Source organism: Oncorhynchus kisutch, linkage group LG22, assembly GCF_002021735.2.
Source record: "Oncorhynchus kisutch isolate 150728-3 linkage group LG22, Okis_V2, whole genome shotgun sequence".
NCBI lineage: Eukaryota > Metazoa > Chordata > Actinopteri > Salmoniformes > Salmonidae > Oncorhynchus > Oncorhynchus kisutch.
In genome coordinates, this window is record NC_034195.2 from 37,215,728 (window position 1) to 37,235,798 (window position 20,071).

General features: G+C 41.5%; 1 protein-coding gene across 2 annotated transcripts in view; it reads right to left on the reverse strand.

The window, feature by feature from the left end:
- The window catches only part of LOC109866991 (inositol 1,4,5-trisphosphate receptor type 2), a 151,913-nt gene that overhangs the window by 17,124 nt on the left and 114,718 nt on the right, over positions 1–20,071 (reverse strand). Inside the window, exons 52-55 of one of the 2 annotated variants that reach the window (XM_031801972.1) lie at positions 5,428–5,517; positions 4,107–4,237; positions 3,685–3,850; positions 1,355–1,515 (exon numbers count right to left, since the gene is read on the reverse strand). In XM_031801972.1, coding sequence (XP_031657832.1) covers positions 1,355–1,515; positions 3,685–3,850; positions 4,107–4,237; positions 5,428–5,517 — 548 coding nt within the window. Of the gene's footprint in view, positions 1–1,354; positions 1,516–3,684; positions 3,851–4,106; positions 4,238–5,427; positions 5,518–5,701; positions 6,007–20,071 lie in introns of those variants that run through there. The other variant, XM_031801973.1, reaches the window with a different exon arrangement.

Below are 20,071 nucleotides of genomic sequence, written 5' to 3' on the forward strand. Positions count from 1 at the left end.
TAAGGCTGTAATGTAACAAAATGTGGAAAAAGTCAAAGGGTCTGAATACTTTCCGAATGCACTGTAAGCATGCAACACACACACACACACACACACAAACAGGATTCTGCCAATCACAGTTCTTATAGGCCCTACATAAAAAGACTCACCATGAAGTCACCATGCACTAGTACCTTGGACTGGCTGGCCGTCAGAAGAGGGCGCATCACTTGTATAAAACATGCTAAAATAGATTCAATTGTCAATTATGTTATGGAAATCTGCATTGTTATACAATCATCCCTGATCTCCCATTATGTCGTAATGTAAATCACCACAATGATGTTTAAATCCATGAACCTCTTGGCAACCATCTAAAACACCTTTTGGTAACCCGTTACTTAAAGCATCCAGCTATAATGCTTTATAACATCTTATAATCATGTATGAGCTTTTATGTTTTATAACAAGGCATATCATATGTTAAGTATCTCTTTGTTTCAACGTTTGAACAGATTCAAAATCGCTGGTAGTAGTTAGAATCATTATGAGATGATTATAAGGAATTATGAGGGGGATATTCATGCTCATGACAAGCCTAACGATGCATCATAATACCTACCCAATACATAAAAGCTCCTCTGTATGGCTTCTTTTCCAGACAGTTTGCAGCACTCATTACATACAGTGAGCTGATGACTCCACCCTTTATATTACTGTATCACACTACTACAATCCTAGAGGGGAGAAGGTCTGAGTATCACAGTACTACAACCCTAGAGGGGTGAAGGTCAGAGTATCACAGTACTACAACCCTAGAAGGGGGCAGGTCTGAGTATCACAGTACTACAACCCTAAAGGGGTGAAGGTCAGAGTATAATAGTAAGAGTCACTAGTTTCTGTGAAACCTGAGAGAAGTACTGCACTGTAGCTTTATAACCAAGTCTGAGAAGATAATTAAAAGGAGAGGAAGAGAGAAGAAAGGGAGACTGATGCTGGGCAGGGGGAAGGGGGGGGGGGGTGAGGCTCAGTCACGTTTTGGGTGTTTTTTTTCTCTCTTTTTTTGGCTGAGTCTGCTGCAGAGGCTGGGGGTTCACAGTCACACTAGAACACCGTGTCTGGCTGCTGAGGACAAAGATGAGGAGGAGGAACACACACTTTGAGACGCTATGGCTACTGCATACACATACACTGTCAGGACAAACTTTGTGTTTGTGTGAGGCAAGGAGTGGGAATTTAACGTTCCAACACGGTTTTCACATTCAGCGTAGGGGCTCAAATATAAAATCCTGACTTATCATTGCATCACCAGTACCTTGGTGATAAAACACACAAGACATGTGTAGAGCATGGAGGTAGCGAAGTAACTACCCACCTTGATCATCTGGGCCACGTAGCTCTCGGGGCCAGTGTACTCCGTGGGGTCCTTCACCCTCACCAGAACCAGGAAGTACAGGTAGTGCCACATGTTGTGTTCCGACCTGATGTGCTCCTCAAATGACACAGTCTTGTTGTCAAACTTATCCCTCTCCAACCCTGAGAGAGGTGAAACATTACTTATACACTCTGATAACAACAATTAACTTTACCGTTCCGTCTTTCTTTGGTGTTCTTAACCATATTTTAGAGCCTCCATCCTGTCTTACTGTATATCTACAGCAAATATTAATGTTTAATATCTACAAGCACAGTATAGCTAGTTCGATTTCTTTCTAACATTCCAAGACAGTGGAATGGGTATTGCTACCAAGTTGCAAGATGCAAGGAATTTACTGTAGAATGACACGATTTACTGAATTTTCATCATGATGATACAAAACCCCCCACAGTTTCACACAGAGGGCAACAAATAAAGCAACAGAACTGTACTATTTGTATTTCTCTGCTATGTACAGTTGTGTAGTGCTTTGTACAGTTATGTAGTGCTTTGTACAGTTATGTAGTGCTATGTACAGTTGTGTAGTGCTTTGTACAGTTATGTAGTGCTATGTACAGTTGTGTAGTGCTTTGTACAGTTATGTAGTGCTATGTACAGTTGTGTAGTGCTTTGTACAGTTATGTAGTGCTATGTACAGTTGTGTAGTGCTTTGTACAGTTATGTAGTGCTTTGTACAGTTATGTAGTGCTATGTACAGTTGTGTAGTGCTTTGTACAGTTATGTAGTGCTATGTACAGTTGTGTAGTGCTTTGTACAGTTATGTAGTGCTATGTACAGTTGTGTAGTGCTTTGTACAGTTGTGTAGTGCTTTGTACAGTTATGTAGTGCTTTGTACAGTTATGTAGTGCTATGTACAGTTGTGTAGTGCTTTGTACAGTTATGTAGTGCTATGTACAGTTGTGTAGTGCTTTGTACAGTTATGTAGTGCTTTGTACAGTTATGTAGTGCTATGTACAGTTGTGTAGTGCTTTGTACAGTTATGTAGTGCTATGTACAGTTGTGTAGTGCTTTGTACAGTTATGTAGTGCTTTGTACAGTTGTGTAGTGCTTTGTACAGTTATGTAGTGCTATGTACAGTTGTGTAGTGCTTTGTACAGTTGTGTAGTGCTTTGTACAGTTGTGTAGTGCTTTGTACAGTTGTGTAGTGCTTTGTACAGTTATGTAGTGCTTTGTACAGTTATGTAGTGCTATGTACAGTTATGTAGTGCTTTATACAGTTGTGTAGTGCTTTGTACAGTTGTGTAGTGCTTTGTACAGTTGTGTAGTGCTTTGTACAGTTATGTAGTGCTTTGTACAGTTATGTAGTGCTATGTACAGTTATGTAGTGCTTTATACAGTTGTGTAGTGCTTTGTACAGTTGTGTAGTGCTTTGTACAGTTGTGTAGTGCTTTGTACAGTTATGTAGTGCTTTGTACAGTTATGTAGTGCTTTGTACAGTTGTGTAGTGCTTTGTACAGTTATGTAGTGCTTTGTACAGTTGTGTAGTGCTTTGTACAGTTGTGTAGTGCTTTGTACAGTTGTGTAGTGCTTTGTACAGTTGTGTAGTGCTTTGTACAGTTGTGTAGTGCTTTGTACAGTTGTGTAGTGCTTTGCACAGTTGTGTAGTGCTATGTACAGTTGTGTAGTGCTTTGTACAGTTGTGTAGTGCTTTGTACAGTTGTGTAGTGCTTTGTACAGTTATGTAGTGCTTTATACAGTTGTGTAGTGCTTTGTACAGTTATGTAGTGCTTTGTACAGTTGTGTAGTGCTTTGTACAGTTGTGTAGTGCTTTGTACAGTTATGTAGTGCTATGTACAGTTGTGTAGTGCTTTGTACAGTTGTGTAGTGCTTTGTACAGTTATGTAGTGCTTTGTACAGTTGTGTAGTGCTTTGTACAGTTATGTAGTGCTTTGTACAGTTGTGTAGTGCTTTGTACAGTTGTGTAGTGCTTTGTACAGTTATGTAGTGCTATGTACAGTTGTGTAGTGCTTTGTACAGTTGTGTAGTGCTTTGTACAGTTATGTAGTGCTATGTACAGTTATGTAGTGCTATGTACAGTTATGTAGTGCTATGTACAGTTATGTAGTGCTATGTATAGTTTTGTAGTGCTATGTACAGTTTTGTAGTGCTATGTACAGTTTTGTAGTGCTTTGTACAGTTATGTAGTGCTATGTACTGTTATGTGGTGCTCTAGTGCTGTATAGTGCCATGTAGTTCTACGTAGTGCTACATAGTGTTATGTAGCGCTATGTGGAGTTATGAAGTGCTATGTAGGGCTGTGTACCCACCACAGATGAAGCAGGTGGTCTTCAGTATCTCCTCCTTCCTCTGCTTCTCGCTCCTCAGGTCGGCGAACGTATCGATGATGACGCCGAAGATGAGGTTGAGGACGATGATGATGACAATAAAGAAGAACAGTAGGTCATACACCACACGGGCCGCAAACAGAGGATCCTGGGTAACGAGAGGACCAGCGAGATATTCATCAGCATCCTCATGAAAAGTTGTATCACTATACACGTCATCATACTCAGCATCGTCATCATCAGCATCCCAATGAATACCATTATCATAAACATCATCATGAAAAAGATTTGGCCTTTTGTTTTCTATACTTTTTGTAAAACAAACAGTCAATCCATCCTCCCATCCATCAATTACTGGCTGACTGGTTCATTGATCAACTGATTGATTGTACCAGGTCACTCACGTCTTTGGAAGGCTTCCTCAGCACGTCTCCTACTCCCCCTCCGTTCCTCAGGCCCTGGTTCAGCACCGTCACGATACACATCAGCAGAGTGTCACACACACGCTCCGTCCCATCGTCCTCCTCCACCATCACTGGACATAAAAATAGTGTACGAAACGAATGATAAATGTACACAACGGTAGTAGTGTCCCAGATCTTCCTGACAATGAGTGACACGTTTATAATTCAAAAACATTCTGACAAAATTCTAAAACTTGCACAGGCTGAAATCCCTTCACAATAGTAGATGTAGGACTTCAACACAGGATGAAAGGGTTTAAACACATGGGATGATGTGACCCCTCTACGTGACAGAAAAAAATGAGAGGGTGAAAAGAAAAAAGCAAGGGAGAGATTGAGAGGGTGAAACATAGCCAGAGATGGAGGGATAGAAATAGCATAGAGAGAAGTGAGGGGTTAGAACAGGTGTAGAGGCCCCTGAAGTGCTTGTGATCCATGGACACACACTGGGCTGGAGAACAAAGATGAGGACGATGAGTCATCCCCTCTGCTTCTCCCTCTCCAGGATGCTGCTTTAACATCCTACCTCTAACACCCTGTCTCGACACCCTTCCTCAGCGTGGAACCTTCCAGAGGCTAACTGACTAGAGAGAGTAGCCAACACTTCACATTTACACAGCTCCCTGAACAGGAACACACCTAGAGGGCTACTGAACATGAAGGACTGAGAACTGACTGAACTAACCATGTTCTGATTAAGAACCACTGTTACAGCACATTGAGTTTGGGGATCCATGTGCAAAATGCTGTTAATTAAAACATTCATGATAAGGACAAGTGGTTGGCAGTTCATATCACATGGCCTCAAAAAAGAGTGATAGGTAGGATAGAAAGTGCTGAAAGAGCAGAGGACCGGATTCAAACCCATGTTCGCTACAGTATATTGTACATATGCTCCAGAGGCAGCGGCTATAGACCACTAAGATCTGCCCAGACCACACACACAGTGTAGCCTAGTGGTTAGAGCGTTGGACTAGTAATCGAAAGGTTGTAAGTTCAAATCCCCGAGCTGATAAGATACAAATCTGTCGTTCTGCCCCTGAACAGGCAGTTACTCCACTGTTCCTAGGCCGTCATTGAAAATAAGAATTTGTTCTTAACTGACTTGCCTCCTTAAATAAAGGTTTTTAAAAAATGGACATGGAGAGTTCTAAAGCCTGCTGCATTGTCAATTATACACAGAGGAAAATGCTAATGAGACAAAGGCAGAATACCTTTTAAGGGGGTCATTGTAGAGACTTAGGTGGTGTTAATAACTTACTGGAGACAGACGTGGGTAAGTAGTCTGGGCAGCCGTCTTTCAAACACTTGTCGGAGGGAGCTTGGCCATCTTTTAGTGTTTCCAGTTTCCCTAAAAGCAGGAAAATAAGCACGTCCAATTGAAAACAAAATAATAGGACAGTATACAGAAATAATTTTGCGTAGGTTACTATAGAAAAGACGCTTGAAGGTTCTCATCAATATTTCATTATCTATAAACGTTATTAAAAAGATTGCAGAAATACAAGGAGCACACATGCCCCTTTTGTCATGGAGGATAGAGCTGTTATCTATTCATAACCAGTCATGATACGCTCAACATGAATCACATTAGCAGTAGTTGCGTATCCAGCACATAACAGCAGATGCAGGCCGGTGGCTATGTGTGTTTTAAAATACTGACATTTCAACAGGCCCTTCATATCCTTTTCAACGGTGCTTAACTGTGATAATGAGAGACATGTAGAGTCAAGAGGTCCACACCTGGGCTGGAGAGTCACGACCAGGGACACTTGAGACCATAACAGGGAGTAGGGAAGCTGGTGAGATGAGGCAGGGTGCTCCCCCCTCCTCTTCACTACTAAAACATAACGTTGTCACAACATTATAAATAGGTTGTGAGAAGGCTGGTTATGACATTGCGCATGTAAACGTGGTCAAAGTAGTCTGGATAGTAGTTCATAATCCAATTAATGGTCTTGTTTGGGATAAGCTGTTTACATGCACCTTTGATATCCTGCTCACGAGTATCCCTGTCTCCAGAAATAAACAGAATATTCCTAATTGAATATGGGTTAAATGGAATAGTAACTGAAATGTGGACACTGACAGTGGGCCTATAACCTCTCACATGTAAAATAATATTAACTCCTGCAGAATTATGCATTTCTTGCAGTGAAATTATACAACAAATATTACATTTTGTCTTGTGAACAGGAGTGGAGAAATATTATTTATTTCATTGAACATCGAGAAAATGTGAATGCACGTGTACAGTGTTATCTTTGACATTGTTATGCAAGCAGACAGTATTTCAACCACATACAGTGGGGCACTGTATAATATGCACCCAAAACCAACTGAAGACTTTGCAATGTGTCTCATCGTTTTAATTTCCTTAAAACCGGTCAAACTGATGACATTTTGACATTTTGCACAGGAACAATCTTGCCACTGTTTTGGAGTTAGTGTTTTACTCCCCAGTCCCTAAACGAAACAGACAACTTTAATGTTGATAACTAGATTACTAATGTATTAATTTGATCAATATAAGACTTTCTAGTGAACACTATTTTATTTAGTCTTCTAGGGCAAAAAGTTAGGACAGAAGAGAAGTTGCATGTATTTAACTATAGTTGACAAACAAATGTATCTAAATTAGGGGCGAAAGTAGCCTAAGTCAGTAGTCTATAATGTCCAGTATGGAGTATCAGCAAAACAAATTATTATGGAATTATTATGGTGGATGGAACTGTGCAGGTAGCCTACTTTTTAAAGTGATGTTTGACAATCAGATGAAAACATCACACAATGGGATGTGTAAAACGGTTTGCAATAAACAACAGTAAATGGGAAAAGACATGCCACAGTATTCCATCGAAGATCAGAATATCCCAGGCATTTTATGCAGGTTTCTCATAACCGGGATACAAACGTTTTCGGGTGACTGTGAACAGGATATGATGTTTATATGCGTCAACTCGATAATTGAGTATACTGAATAATAATGGGATATTGGTGTGCATGTAAATGTGGCCACTTGTGAGAACGTCTCAAATTGATTGGTCACATATAGTGACAACTTTGTGTCAACCAATTATGTCTAATAGGAACCATGCCTGGAGCTCGTTTTCTCGTAAGAGATTCTAGTATATGCCCATCTCATAACCCTCTCTCTTCATTGCTTCAGATTGTCCCAAACGAATATTTTCTTTTCAGGCACATTTCATAAACCCAAATAATTTCTCCATCAAACAGTTTGACCCAAGCTTCACCTATGGCAAATGGACTGTGTGGTATAACACTCACATAAAGAGGTAATATGCATTATAACCTTTGATAAAACGGACAAACCCGATTTGAGAAAATGAACTGCAATTTAAAGAGCCATGTTGACTGTCTTTTAGCTAGGTCTTTTTCATTTGTCAAAAGTTGCACTAAGAATTGCAGTGCCCTCAGACAGCTCAGCCCACAGACAGACACAGACACACCCCCAACCCCAGCCCAGCCGGTTACATAAGAGAGTGCTGCGCTTCACAGCCACTGCTCCAGATTATGCAACAGGTGCACATGTGCTGGCAGGTTCTCTCCCTAAGACTGCCCGAGCGCTGTGCAAGAGCAAGAGCACGTACACACGCCCACACAGACACACTCTCGCTTGCATGTACTCATGCTCTGGAAAGCTCTCACACACACATAGCCAAATTGGGAACTGAAAAGGCATAGGCTATTCATTCTGCATGCAAATATGTATTTACATACAGCGCCTCCAGAAAGTATTCTTACCCCTTGATTTACTCCACATTTTTTTCTGTTAAAGACTGAATATTATTATTATTATTTTTAAATTTAGCCCCCCCCTCCCCCCTCCCAAAAAAATGAAATACAGTGGTGGAAAAATAACCCAAACGAAGTGTTTGAGTTTAGTGAGTCCGCCAGATCAGATGCAGAAGGGATTACCAGGGACGTTCTCTTGATAAGTGTGTGAATTATAAAATCTTCCTGTCCTGCTAAGCATTCAAAATGTAACGAGTAATTTTGGGTCAGGGAAAATGTATGGAGAAAAAGTACATGATTTTCTTTAGGAATGTAGTGTAGTAAAAAGTAAAAGTTGTCAAAAATACAAATAGTAAAGTAAAGATCTCCCATAAAACTACTTAAGTAAAAATACTTTAAAGTATACATACCCGAGTCAATATCACCTCTGGCAATGATTACAGCTGTAAGTCTTTCTGGGTAAGAGCTTTGCACACCTGGATAGCACAATATTTGCACATTATATATTTTTTTATTCTTCAATCTCTCAAGTTGGTTGTTGATCATTGCTAGACAGCGATGTTGAAGTCGCCATAGATTTATTAGCCAATTTAAGTCAAATATTTAACTAGCCCACTCAGGAACATTCAATGCCATATTGGTAAGCAGCTCTAGTGTATATATGGCCTTGTGTTGAAGGTTATGGTACTGTTGAAAGGTGAATTCATCTTCCAGTATCTGATGGAAAGCCACTGAACCAGGTTTCCTCTAGGATTTTGCATGTGCTTACCTCTAGTTTATTTTTATCCCAAAAAACTCCCTAGTCCTTGCCAATGATAAGCATACCCATAACATGATTCTGCCACCATGATTGAAAATACAAAAAGTGGTACTCAGTGATGTGTTGGATTTGCTCCAAACATAATGCTTTGGATTCAGTCCTCCCAGCTGCCCACTGCACTGAGGCTAGGAAACACTGTCACCACCGATAAATACACGATAAGTGAGAATTTCAATAAGCATTTTTCTACGGCTGGCCATGCTTTCCACCTGGCTACCCCTACCCCGGTCAACAGCTCTGCACCCCCCACAGCAACTTGCCCAATTCTCCACCATTTCTCTTTCACCCAAATACAGATAGCTGATGTTCTGAAAGAGCTGCAAAATCTGGACCCCTACAAATTAGCTGGGCTAGACAATCTGGACCCTCTCTAAAAGTATCTGCCGCAATTGTTGCAACACCTATTACTAGCCTGTTCAACCTCTATTTCGTATCATCCGAGATCCCCAAAGATTGGAAAGCTGCCGCGGTCATCCTCCTCTTCAAAGGGGGAGACACTCTAGACCCAAACTGTTAAAAACTTAAATCTATTCTACCCTGCCTTTCTAAGGTCTTCGAAAGCCAAGTTAAACAGATCACCGACCATTTCAAATCCCACCATAACTTCTCCGCTATGCAATCAGGTTTCCGAGCTGGTCATGGGTGCACCTTAGCCACGCTCAAGGTCCTAAACGATTTCATAACCGCCATCGATAAGAGACAATACTGCACAGCCGTAGTCATCAACCTGGCCAAGGCTTTCGGCTCTGTCAATCACCCTCTAGTGACTCCCCATCCCGCATGAGGGAGCGTAATCATCAACTGACACTAATTAGCATAACGCAATGGACATAAATATTCAGCTCCCAGCTCCCAGCTGTGCCCTGGACACCATTTGTGAATTGATCGCCCCCCATCTAGCTTCAGAGTGTGTTCTGTTAGGTGACCAAAACTGGGATATGCTTAACACCCCGGCAGTCCTACAATCTAAGCTAGATGCCCTCAATCTCACACAAATCATCAAGGAACCCACCAGGTACAACCCTAACTCTGTAAACAAGGGCACCCTCATAGACGTCATCCTGACCAACTGGCCCTCCAAATACACCTCCGCTGTCTTCAACCAGGATCTCAGCGATCACTGCCTCATTGCCTTTATCCGCTACGGATCCGCAGTCAAACGACCACCCCTCATCACTGTCAAACGCTCCCTAAAACACTTCTGCGAGCAGGCCTTTCTAATCGACCTGGCCCGGGTATCCTGGAAGGATATTGACCTCATCCCGTGAGTTGAGGATGCCTGGTCATTCTTTAAAAGTATCTTCCTCACCATTTTAGATAAGCATGCTCTGTTCAAAAAATGCAGAACAAAGAACAGATATAGCCCTTGGTTCACTCCAGACCTGACTGCACTCGACCAGCACAAAAACATCCTGTGGCGGACTGCAATAGCATCGAATAGTCCCCGCGATATGCAACTGTTCAGGGAAGTCAGGAACCAATACACGCAGTCAGTCAGGAAAGCAAAGGCCAGCTTCTTCAGGCAGAAATTTGCATCCTGTAGCTCTAACTCCAAAAAGTTCTGGGACACTGAAGTCCATGGAGAACAAGAGCACCTCCTCCCAGCTGCCCAATGCACTGAGGCGAGGTAACATGGTCACCACCGATAAATCCATGATTATCGAAAACTTCAACAAGCATTTCTCAAAGGCTGGCCATGCCTTCCTCCTGGCTACTCCAACCTCGGCCAACAGCTCCGCCCCCCCCCCCCGCAGCTACTCGCCCAAGCCTCTCCAGGTTCTCCTTTACCCAAATCCAGATAGCAGATGTCCTGAAAGAGCTGCAAAACCTGGAGCCGTACAAATCAGCTGGGCTTGACAATCTGGACGCTCTATTTCTGAAACTATCCGCCGCCATTGTCGCAACCCCTATTACCAGCCTGTTCAACCTCTTTCATATCGTCTGAGATCCCCAAGGATTGGAAAGCTGCCGCAGTCATCCTCCTCTTCAAAGGGGGAGACACCCTGGACCCAAACTGTTACAGACCTATATCCATCCTGCCCTGCCTATCTAAGGTCTTCGAAAGCCAAGTCAACAAACAGGTCACTGACCATCTAGAATCACACCGTACCTTCTACGCTGTGCAATCCGGTTTCCGAGCTGGTGACGGGTGCACCTCGGCCACGCTCAAGGTACTAAACGATATCATAACCGCCATCGATAAAAGATAGTACAGTGCAGCCGTCTTCATCGACCTTGCCAAGGCTTTTGACTCTGTCAATCACCATATTCTTATCGGCAGACTCAGTAGCCTCGGTTTTTCTGATGACTGCCTTGCCTGGTTCACCAACTACTTTGCAGACAGAGTTAAGTGTGTCAAATCGGAGGGCATGCTGTCCGGTCCTCTGGAAGTCTCTATGGGGTTGCCACAGGGTTCAATTCTCGGGCCGACTCTTTTCTCTGGATACATCAATGATGTCGCTCTTGCTGCGGGCGATTCCCTGATCCACCTCTACGCAGACGACACCATTCTGTATACTTCCGGCCCTGATCCACCTCTACGCAGACGACACCATTCTGTATACTTCCGGCCCGTGCTATCTAACCTCCAAACGAGCTTCAATGCCATACAACACTCCTTCCGTGGCCTCCAACTGCTCTTAAACGCTAGTAAAACCAAATGCATGCTTTTCAACCGTTCGCTGCCTGCACCCGCACGCCCGACTAGCATCACCACCCTGGATGGTTCCGACCTAGAACATGTGGAAATCTATAAGTACCTAGGTGTCTGGCTAGACTGTAAACTCTCCTTCCAGACTCATATCAAACATCTCCAATTTAAAATCAAATCTAGAATCGGCTTTCTATTCCGCAACAAAGCCTCCTTCACACATGCCGCCAAACTTACCCTAGTAAAACTGACTATCCTACCGATCCTCGACTTCGGCGATGTCATCTACAAAATAGCTTCCAATAGTCTACTCAGCAAACTGGATGCAGTTTATCACAGTGCCATCCGTTTTGTTACTAAAGCACCTTATTCCACCCACCACTGCGACCTGTATGCTCTAGTCGGCTGGCCCTCGCTACATATTCGTCGACAGACCCACTGGCTCCAGGTCATCTAAAAGTCCATGCTAGGTAAAGCTCCGCCTTATCTCAGTTCACTGGTCACGATGGCAACACCCACCCGTAGCACGCGCTCCAGCAGGTGTCTCACTGATCATCCCTAAAGCCAACACCTCATTTGGCCGCCTTTCGTTCCAGTTCTCTGCTGCCTGTGACTGGAACGAATTGCAAAAATCGCTGAAGTTGGAGACTTATCTCCCTCACCAACTTCAAACATCTGCTATCTGAGCAGCTAAGCGATCGCTGCAGCTGTAATAGTCTATCGGTAAATAGCCCACCCATTTTTACCTACCTCATCCCCATACTGTTTATATTTATTTACTTTTCTGCTCTTATGCACACCAATATCTCTACCTGTACATGACCATCTGATAATTTATCACTCCAGTGTTAATCTGCAAAATTTTTATTATTTGCCTACCTCCTCATGCCTTTTGCACACAATGTATATAGACTCTCTTTTTTTTCCCACTGTGTTATTGACTTGTTAATTGTTTACTCCATGTGTAACTCTGTGTTGTCTGTTCACACTGCTATGCTTTATATTGGCCAGGTCGCAGTTGCAAATGAGAACTTGTTCTCAACTAGCCTACCTGGTTAAATAAAGGTGAAATAAAAAAATGTTATAAAAAATTCCTATTCATGAAAATCACAAGTGAAATATATTGAGACACAGCTTAGCCTTTTGTTAATCACCCTGTCATCTCAGATTTTCAAAATATACTTTACAGCCAAAGCTAGACAAGCATTCGTGTAAGTTTATCGATAGCCTAGCATAGCATTTTGTCCAGCTAGCAGCAGGTAACTTGGTCACGGAAATCAGAAAAGCAATCAAATTAAATTGTTTACCTTTGATGAGCTTTGGATGTTTTCACTCACGAGACTCCCAGTTAGATAGCAAATGTTCCTTTTTTCCAAAAATATTATTTTTGTAGGCGAAATAGCTCCGTTTGTTCTTCACGTTTGGCTGAGAAATCACCCGGAAATTGCAGTCACGAAAACGGCGAAAAATATTCCAAATTAGCTCCATAATATCGACAGAAACATGGCAAATGTTGTTTATAATCAATCCTCAAGGTGTTTTTCAAATATCTATTTGATAATATATCCATCGGGACAATTCGTTTTTCAGTAGGATCTATTGGATTAATGGCTACCTCTGTATTTTACGCGAGAATCTCTCTGGGAGCATCAGCTGACCACTTGCGCAATGTAGCCTACAGGTATTCTTCAACATAAATGCGTAAAACTACATCACAATGCTGTAGACAGCTTCGGGAATACGGAGAAAGAGTAATCTGGTTGATAGCCCATTCACTGCTCAATAGGGACTCATTGGAACGCAGCGCTTTCAAAACATGAGGCACTTCCGGATTGGATTTTTCTCAGGCTTTCGCCTGCAACAACAGTTCTGTTATACTCACAGACAATATTTTTACAGTTTTGGAAACTTTAGAGTGTTTTCTATCCTAAGCTGTCAATTATATGCATATTCTAGCATCTTGTCCTGACAAAATATCAATACAACTCTCCTTCCATGGCCTCCAACTGTTCTTAAATGCAAGTAAAATTAAATGCATACTCTTCAACCAATCGCTGCACGCACCTGCCCGCCTGTCTAGCATCACTACTCTGGACGGTTCTGACTTAGAATATGTGGACAACTACAAATACCCAGGTGTCTGGTTAGACTGTAAACTCTCCTTCCAGACTCACATTAAGCATCTCCAATCCCAAATTAAATATAGAATTAGCTTCCTATTTCGCAACAAAGCCTCCTTCACTCATGCTTCCAAACATACCATCATAAAACTGACTATCCGACCGATCCTTGACTTTGGCGATGTCATTTACAAAATAGCCTCCAACACTCTACTCAACAAATTGGATGCAGTCAGTCAATCACAGCCCCATCCGGTGTGTCACCAAAGCCCCATATATAACCCACCACTGCGACCTGTATGCTCTCGTTGGCTGGCACTCGCAACGTATTCGTCGCCAAACCCACTGGCTCTAGGTCATCTATAAGTCTTTGCTAGGTAAAGCCCCGCCTTATCTCAGCTCACTGGTCACCATAGCACCACCCAACCGTAGCACGCGCTCCAGCAGGTATATTTCACTGGTCATCACCAAATCCAATTCCTCTTTTGGACGCCTTTCCTTTCAGTTCTCTGCTGCCAATGACTGGAACGAATTGCAAAAATCACTGAAGCTGGAGACACATATCTCCCTCACTAACTTTAAGCATCAGCTGTCAGAGCAGCTTACAGATCATTGCACCATCGTACCTCATTACCATATTGTTATTTTTGTTCTCCTTTGCACCCCAGTAATTCTACTTGCACATTCATCTTCTGCACATCAATCACTCCAGTGTTTAATTGCTAAATTGTAATTATTTTGCCACTCTGGCCTATTTATTGCCTTACCTCCCTAATCTTACTACATTAATTTGCAAACACTGCATATAGACTTTTCTATTGTGTTATTGACTGTACATTTGTTTATTCCATGTGTAACTCCGTGTTGTTGTATGTGTCGCACTGCTTGGCTTTATCGTGGGCAGGTCACAGTTGTAAATGAGAACTTGTTCTCAACTGGCCCACCTGGTTAAATAAAGGTGAAATAAAAAATAAAACAAAGTGAATTTCTTGGCACATTGTTTGCAGTTTTACTTTAGTGCCTTATTGAAAACAGGATGTACATTTTGATGGCAATTTGCATATAGTCCAAAATGTTATGAAGAGTGATCAGATGAATTGCAATTAATTGCAAAGTCCCTCTTTGCCATGCAAATGAACTGAATCCCCAAAAAACATTTCCACTGCATTTCAGCCCTGCCACAAAAGGACCAGCTGACATCATGTCAGTGATTCTCTTGTGGACAAGGCTGGAGATCACTCTGTCATGCTGATTGAGTTCAAATAACAGACTGGACGCTTCAAAAGGAGGGTGGTGCTTGGAATCATTGTTCTTCCTCTGTCAACCATTTATCGGATCATCAAGAACTTCAAGGAGAGCGGTTCAATTGTTGCGAAGAAGGCTTCAGGGCGCCCAAGAAAGTCCAGCAAGCGCCGGGACCGTCTCCTAAAGTTGATACAGCTGCGGGATCGGGGCACCACCAGTACAGAGCTTGCTCAGGAATGGCAGCAGGCAGGCAGGTGAGTGCATCTGCATGCACATTGAGGCGAAGACTTGGAGGATGGCTTGGTGTCAAGAAGGGCAGCAAAGAAGCCACTTCTCTCCAGGGAAGACATCAGGGACAGACTGATATTCTTCAAAGGGTACAGGGATTGGACTGCTGAGTCATTTTCTCTGATGAATCCCCTTTACGATTGTTTGGGGCATCCGGAAAAAAGCTTGTCCGGAGAAGACAAGGTGAGTGCTTCCATCAGTCCTGTGTCATGCCAACAGTAAAGCATCCTGAGACCATTCATGTGGTGGGGTTGCTTCTCAGCCAAAGGAGTGGTCTCACTCACAATTTTGCCTAAGAACACAGCCATGAATAAAGAATGGTACCAACACATCCTCCGAGAGCAACTTCTCCCAACCAACCAGGAACAGTTTGGTGACGAACAATACCTTTTCCAGGATGATGGAGCACCTTGCCATAAGGCAAGTGTGATAACTAAGTGGCTCGGGGAACAAAACATCAATATTTTGGGTCCATGGCCAGGAAACTCCCCAGATCTTAATCCCATTGAGAACTTGTGGTCAATCCTCAAGAGGTGGGTGGACAAAAGAAAACCCACAAATTCTGACAAACTCCAAGCATTGATTATGCAAGATTGGGCTGCCATCAGTCAGAATGTGGCCCAGAAGTTAATTGACAGCATGTCAGGGTGGATTGCAGAGGTCTTGAAAAAGAAGGGTCAACACTGCAAAGATTGGCTCTTTGCATCAACTTCATGTAATTGTCAATAAAAGCCTTTGACACTTATGGAATGCTTGTAATTCTACTTTAGTATTCCATAGTAACATCTGACAAAAATATCTAGACACAGAGGCAGCAGACCTGTGAAAACGTATATTTGTGTCATTGTCAAAACTTTTGGCCACGACAGTATGTTTTGAAATATTTTTTTTCTGTACAGAGCTTCCTTCTTCACTGTCATTTAGGTTAGTATTGTGGATGAACTACAATGGTGTTGTCATGACGTTGGCCTGTGGGTGAGGTTAATGACACCCCCAAAAATACCTTTCTCCCTTTCCTCTCTCTTGACTCTACAGTAGGACTCTTGAAAAGCCTTTGTTAAGCATTGAGAGTCTGGGAACATCAAAAGGTGGGGGGAAAGGAACCATATTTCGGTAATCCAACCAGCTGAAAATATGCGTTGGTACTAAATGAAAATGATGCCAGATCAGTTGACGTCTGAGACATTATTACTGATGTTAGGACGACAAATTGTATCTTGGAAAGTCTACACATTATAGTTATAAGATTCACATGGAATTGTTGTGCAATTTAAATGTTTAAATATGAAACTATTTGTGAAAAGATTAAATGTAATTTAGCTTCTTAATGAGAGAACAGTTTGTCATAGAGTAAAATATGCTCAACTCAGTGGCCATGTCCATGTGAACAGACAATGGTTATAAACTATGAAACACACCCTTCTCTCCCCTCCTACATAAAGCACTTGACGAAAACGTACCTTTGTGTTCTGAGGACGACGGTCCCCACGTTGAAAGGGCTCAGATAATAACCTAGCGAAATTAGCATCAAATTTCAACGTGAAGATGACGATCAACAGACCGAAAGGATGAATTTTGACTATACCAGCAAGAATATAGCATGAGCTAAAAGTATTGCAACTTGGTATGAACGTTGAACTCTTATTCACTCCAGAAGTGATACCTCCTAGCCATTGAGTTAGCAGCGGCCACTGTAAACGTGGGCTAGGAAAGGACGGACGACGTATCCAGTCTACCACACAACGATGATACTACAACGTATTCAGTTCACCACCAGAGACACTATTCAAAGGACAAGGAAGATCTCTGTTGGAAAACACGGTCTTCCATCTATAACCAACCTACTGAAGTGCAGCTCAGAGTAAATATTTATTGCATTTTCCTTTTCCAAATGGGTGGTTATTTAGAATGCATAAGATTCTGTATTTACGATTGCATAGCTTCTCCCTTTGTTCTTCAGTCCTCCCTCGCTTTCATTCAAGCTCAACCCCCTCTCTTTGTGTAACCAGCCGTCATACGTTTTCTTGTAGGACATAATTAGTAATCAATGTATGATCCATTCTGTGTTTATGTAATTCTGTGTGATTATTTAGGTATTTAGTAAATAAATTATTAAACCAACGTTTGTATTGCTGATTCAACTTGTTAGCCAGTGTTCGTGAAGATAACCAAGAATTCTCCAATGTTCAGATGAGACTGAAATAAGGTGACGATTAAATATTGATTGATGTTACGTGAAAGATTACCAGGTCTTTAAGAGTTTATTCGGAAGATAACAGCTATATTAACATTATTTCGTGGTGTCCCGACTTTCTAGTTAATTACATTTACATGATTAGCTTAATCGGGTAATATTAATTACAGAGAAATTATTTTATAGAATAGCATGTCATATCACTTAATCCATCATAGCCAAACACACGACAGTGTTGATCCATCTTCAGTTTTCTCCCATCACAGCCATTAAACTCTGCAACTGTTTTAAAAAGTCACTGTTGGCATCACGGCAAAAATCGCTGAGCGGATTCCTTCCTCTCTGGTAACAGAGTTAGGAAGGACACCTATATATTTTTTGTGACTGGGTGTGATGACGTACCATTCAAAGTGCAATTAATAACTTCACCATGCTCAAAGGGTTATTCAATGTCTGCTTTTTTATTTTATCTACCAATAGGTGCACTTCTTTGCGAGGCATTGGAAAACCTCCCTAGTGTTTGTGGTTGAATCAGTGTCTGAAATTCACAAATCGACTGAGGGACCTTACAGGTAAGTGTACGTGTGGGGTACAGAGATGAGGTAGTCATTTAAAAATGTCAAACACGATTATTGTACACAGAGTGAGTCCATGCAACTTATTGTGTGACTTATTAAAGCACATTTTGACTCCTGAACTTATTTAGGCTTGACTGAAAATGTTTGTTTTTCATTTTTCATTCATTTGAATTTTTTTTAAATAATAAATCTACAAAAAAAATCTACAAACACAATTCCATTTGGAATATTATGGGGTGTTGTGTGTAGGCCAGTGACACACAATCTTGATTTAATCCATTTTAAATTCAGGCTATAACAAAATGTGACTAGTTTCAGGAAACTAGGTGTACGTCGCACTTCTCAGGAGAGGCATTTGAACATAAACATTTATTTTCTTAACAAAATGCATTTTTTGGCAGAAATGTCTTCTGGAAGCGAAAGAAACACACCTCTATTTAGGCGAGGTGCTGTCTAGCGGAGTGGAACACGTGAAAAATAAAAGGAGAGGCGCACACCCTACGAGATCAGATGGAAAAATGTTTTTTAAATTGTAGAAACACACACAGGTTTCTGTAATCATGTGGCCTGATATCATTGGTTAATTCTCATATATTAAAATAGCATACAAAAAAACAAATGGATAGCGTACGATCATAGATAAATAATTTGGCTACACAGGCCTACAAACATTTACAATAGCAAAATCACAATAATCACAAGAATGGCTTCAGATCAAAGTCTACGTTGAGACCGAAGGGAGAAAGGGTCTTGAACTTCTTGGTGACAGGGGGCAGTATTTTCACATCCGGATGAAATGCATGCCCAAATTGAACTGCCTGCTACTCATCCCCAGAAGATAAGATATGCATATTATTAGTAGGATAATTTGGATAGAAAACACTCTGAAGTTTCTAAAACTGTTTGAATCATGTCTGTGAGTATAACAGAACTTATTTAGCAGGCGATACCCTGAGGACAAACCATTTTTTCCCCCCAAAAGTTTTTCATTGGGAATCCAGATTTCTAAGGGACCTTCTTGGAGTTCCTATCACTTACACTGGATGTCATCAGTCTTTAGAAATTGGTTGAGGTTATTCCTTTGTGTAATGAAGAAGAACGGCCATCTTGAACGAGGGTCACTTGAAGTGTACTGTTAGATCGAGGTGCGTGACCAGAAAGAATGCTTCAGTTTGTTTACTTCCTGTCTTGAACACAGATCATCCAGTCTTCAATTTTATCGATTTTTTACGTTAAAAAATACCTAAAGTTGTATTACAAAAGTAATTTGAAATGTTTTAGCAAAGTTTACAGGTAACTTTTGAGATATTTCGTAGTCATGTTGAGCAAGTTGGAACTGGTGTTTTTCTGGATCAAACGCACCAAATAAATTGACATTTTGCATATATTTTGACAGAATTAATCGAACAAAGGGACCATTTGTGATGTTTATGGGACATATTGGAGTGCCAACAAAAGAAGCTCAAAGGTAAGGCATGAATTATATTTTTATTTCTGCATTTTGTGTCGCACCTGCAGGGCTGAAATATGGTTTCTCTCTTGGTTTACAGAGGTGCTATCCTCAGATAATAGCATCGTTTGCTTTCGCCGAAAAGCCTTTTTGAAATCTGACATGTTGGCTGGATTCACAACAAGTGTAGCTTTAATTTGCTATCTTGCATGTGTGATTTAATGAAAGTTTGATTTTTATAGTAATTTATTTGAATTTGGTGCTCTGCATTTTCCCTGGCTTTTGGCCAGGTGGGACGCTAGCATCTCACATATCCCAGAGAGGTTAAATTAAAGATCCAGGCAGCCTCTCATTTTAACAATAAATTATCGAGGTCACCCCCTCTCCTAGGGAGGGTGACATGTTCGATGCCAATATAACGTAGAAACGAAATCGAGTGGTGTGCTTCCAAAAAGTGGTCCCGCAACTGGGTAAGTTGAGTTTTTGCACCTTATGGTGCTACGATGCTCCGAAATTCGTACTTTTAATTTGCGCTTTGTTTTAATGAGACTAGTTTCAGGAAACTAGGTGTATGTCGCACTTCACAGGAGAGGCATTTGAATGTAATTTTCTTTTAACCTAAATTCATTTTTTGGCAGAAATGTGAACTTTGGAACATGTGAACTTTCATGTACCTTAATAAGAAACTTGTATGCCATCTGTAAATACGAATAAAATGGTTAAATTACGAGCCCAGTTGGTTGTCTCCGGATTACATCTTCAAACTAAGGGCAACCATGACATCCGTGACAGAGAGGGAGAAGT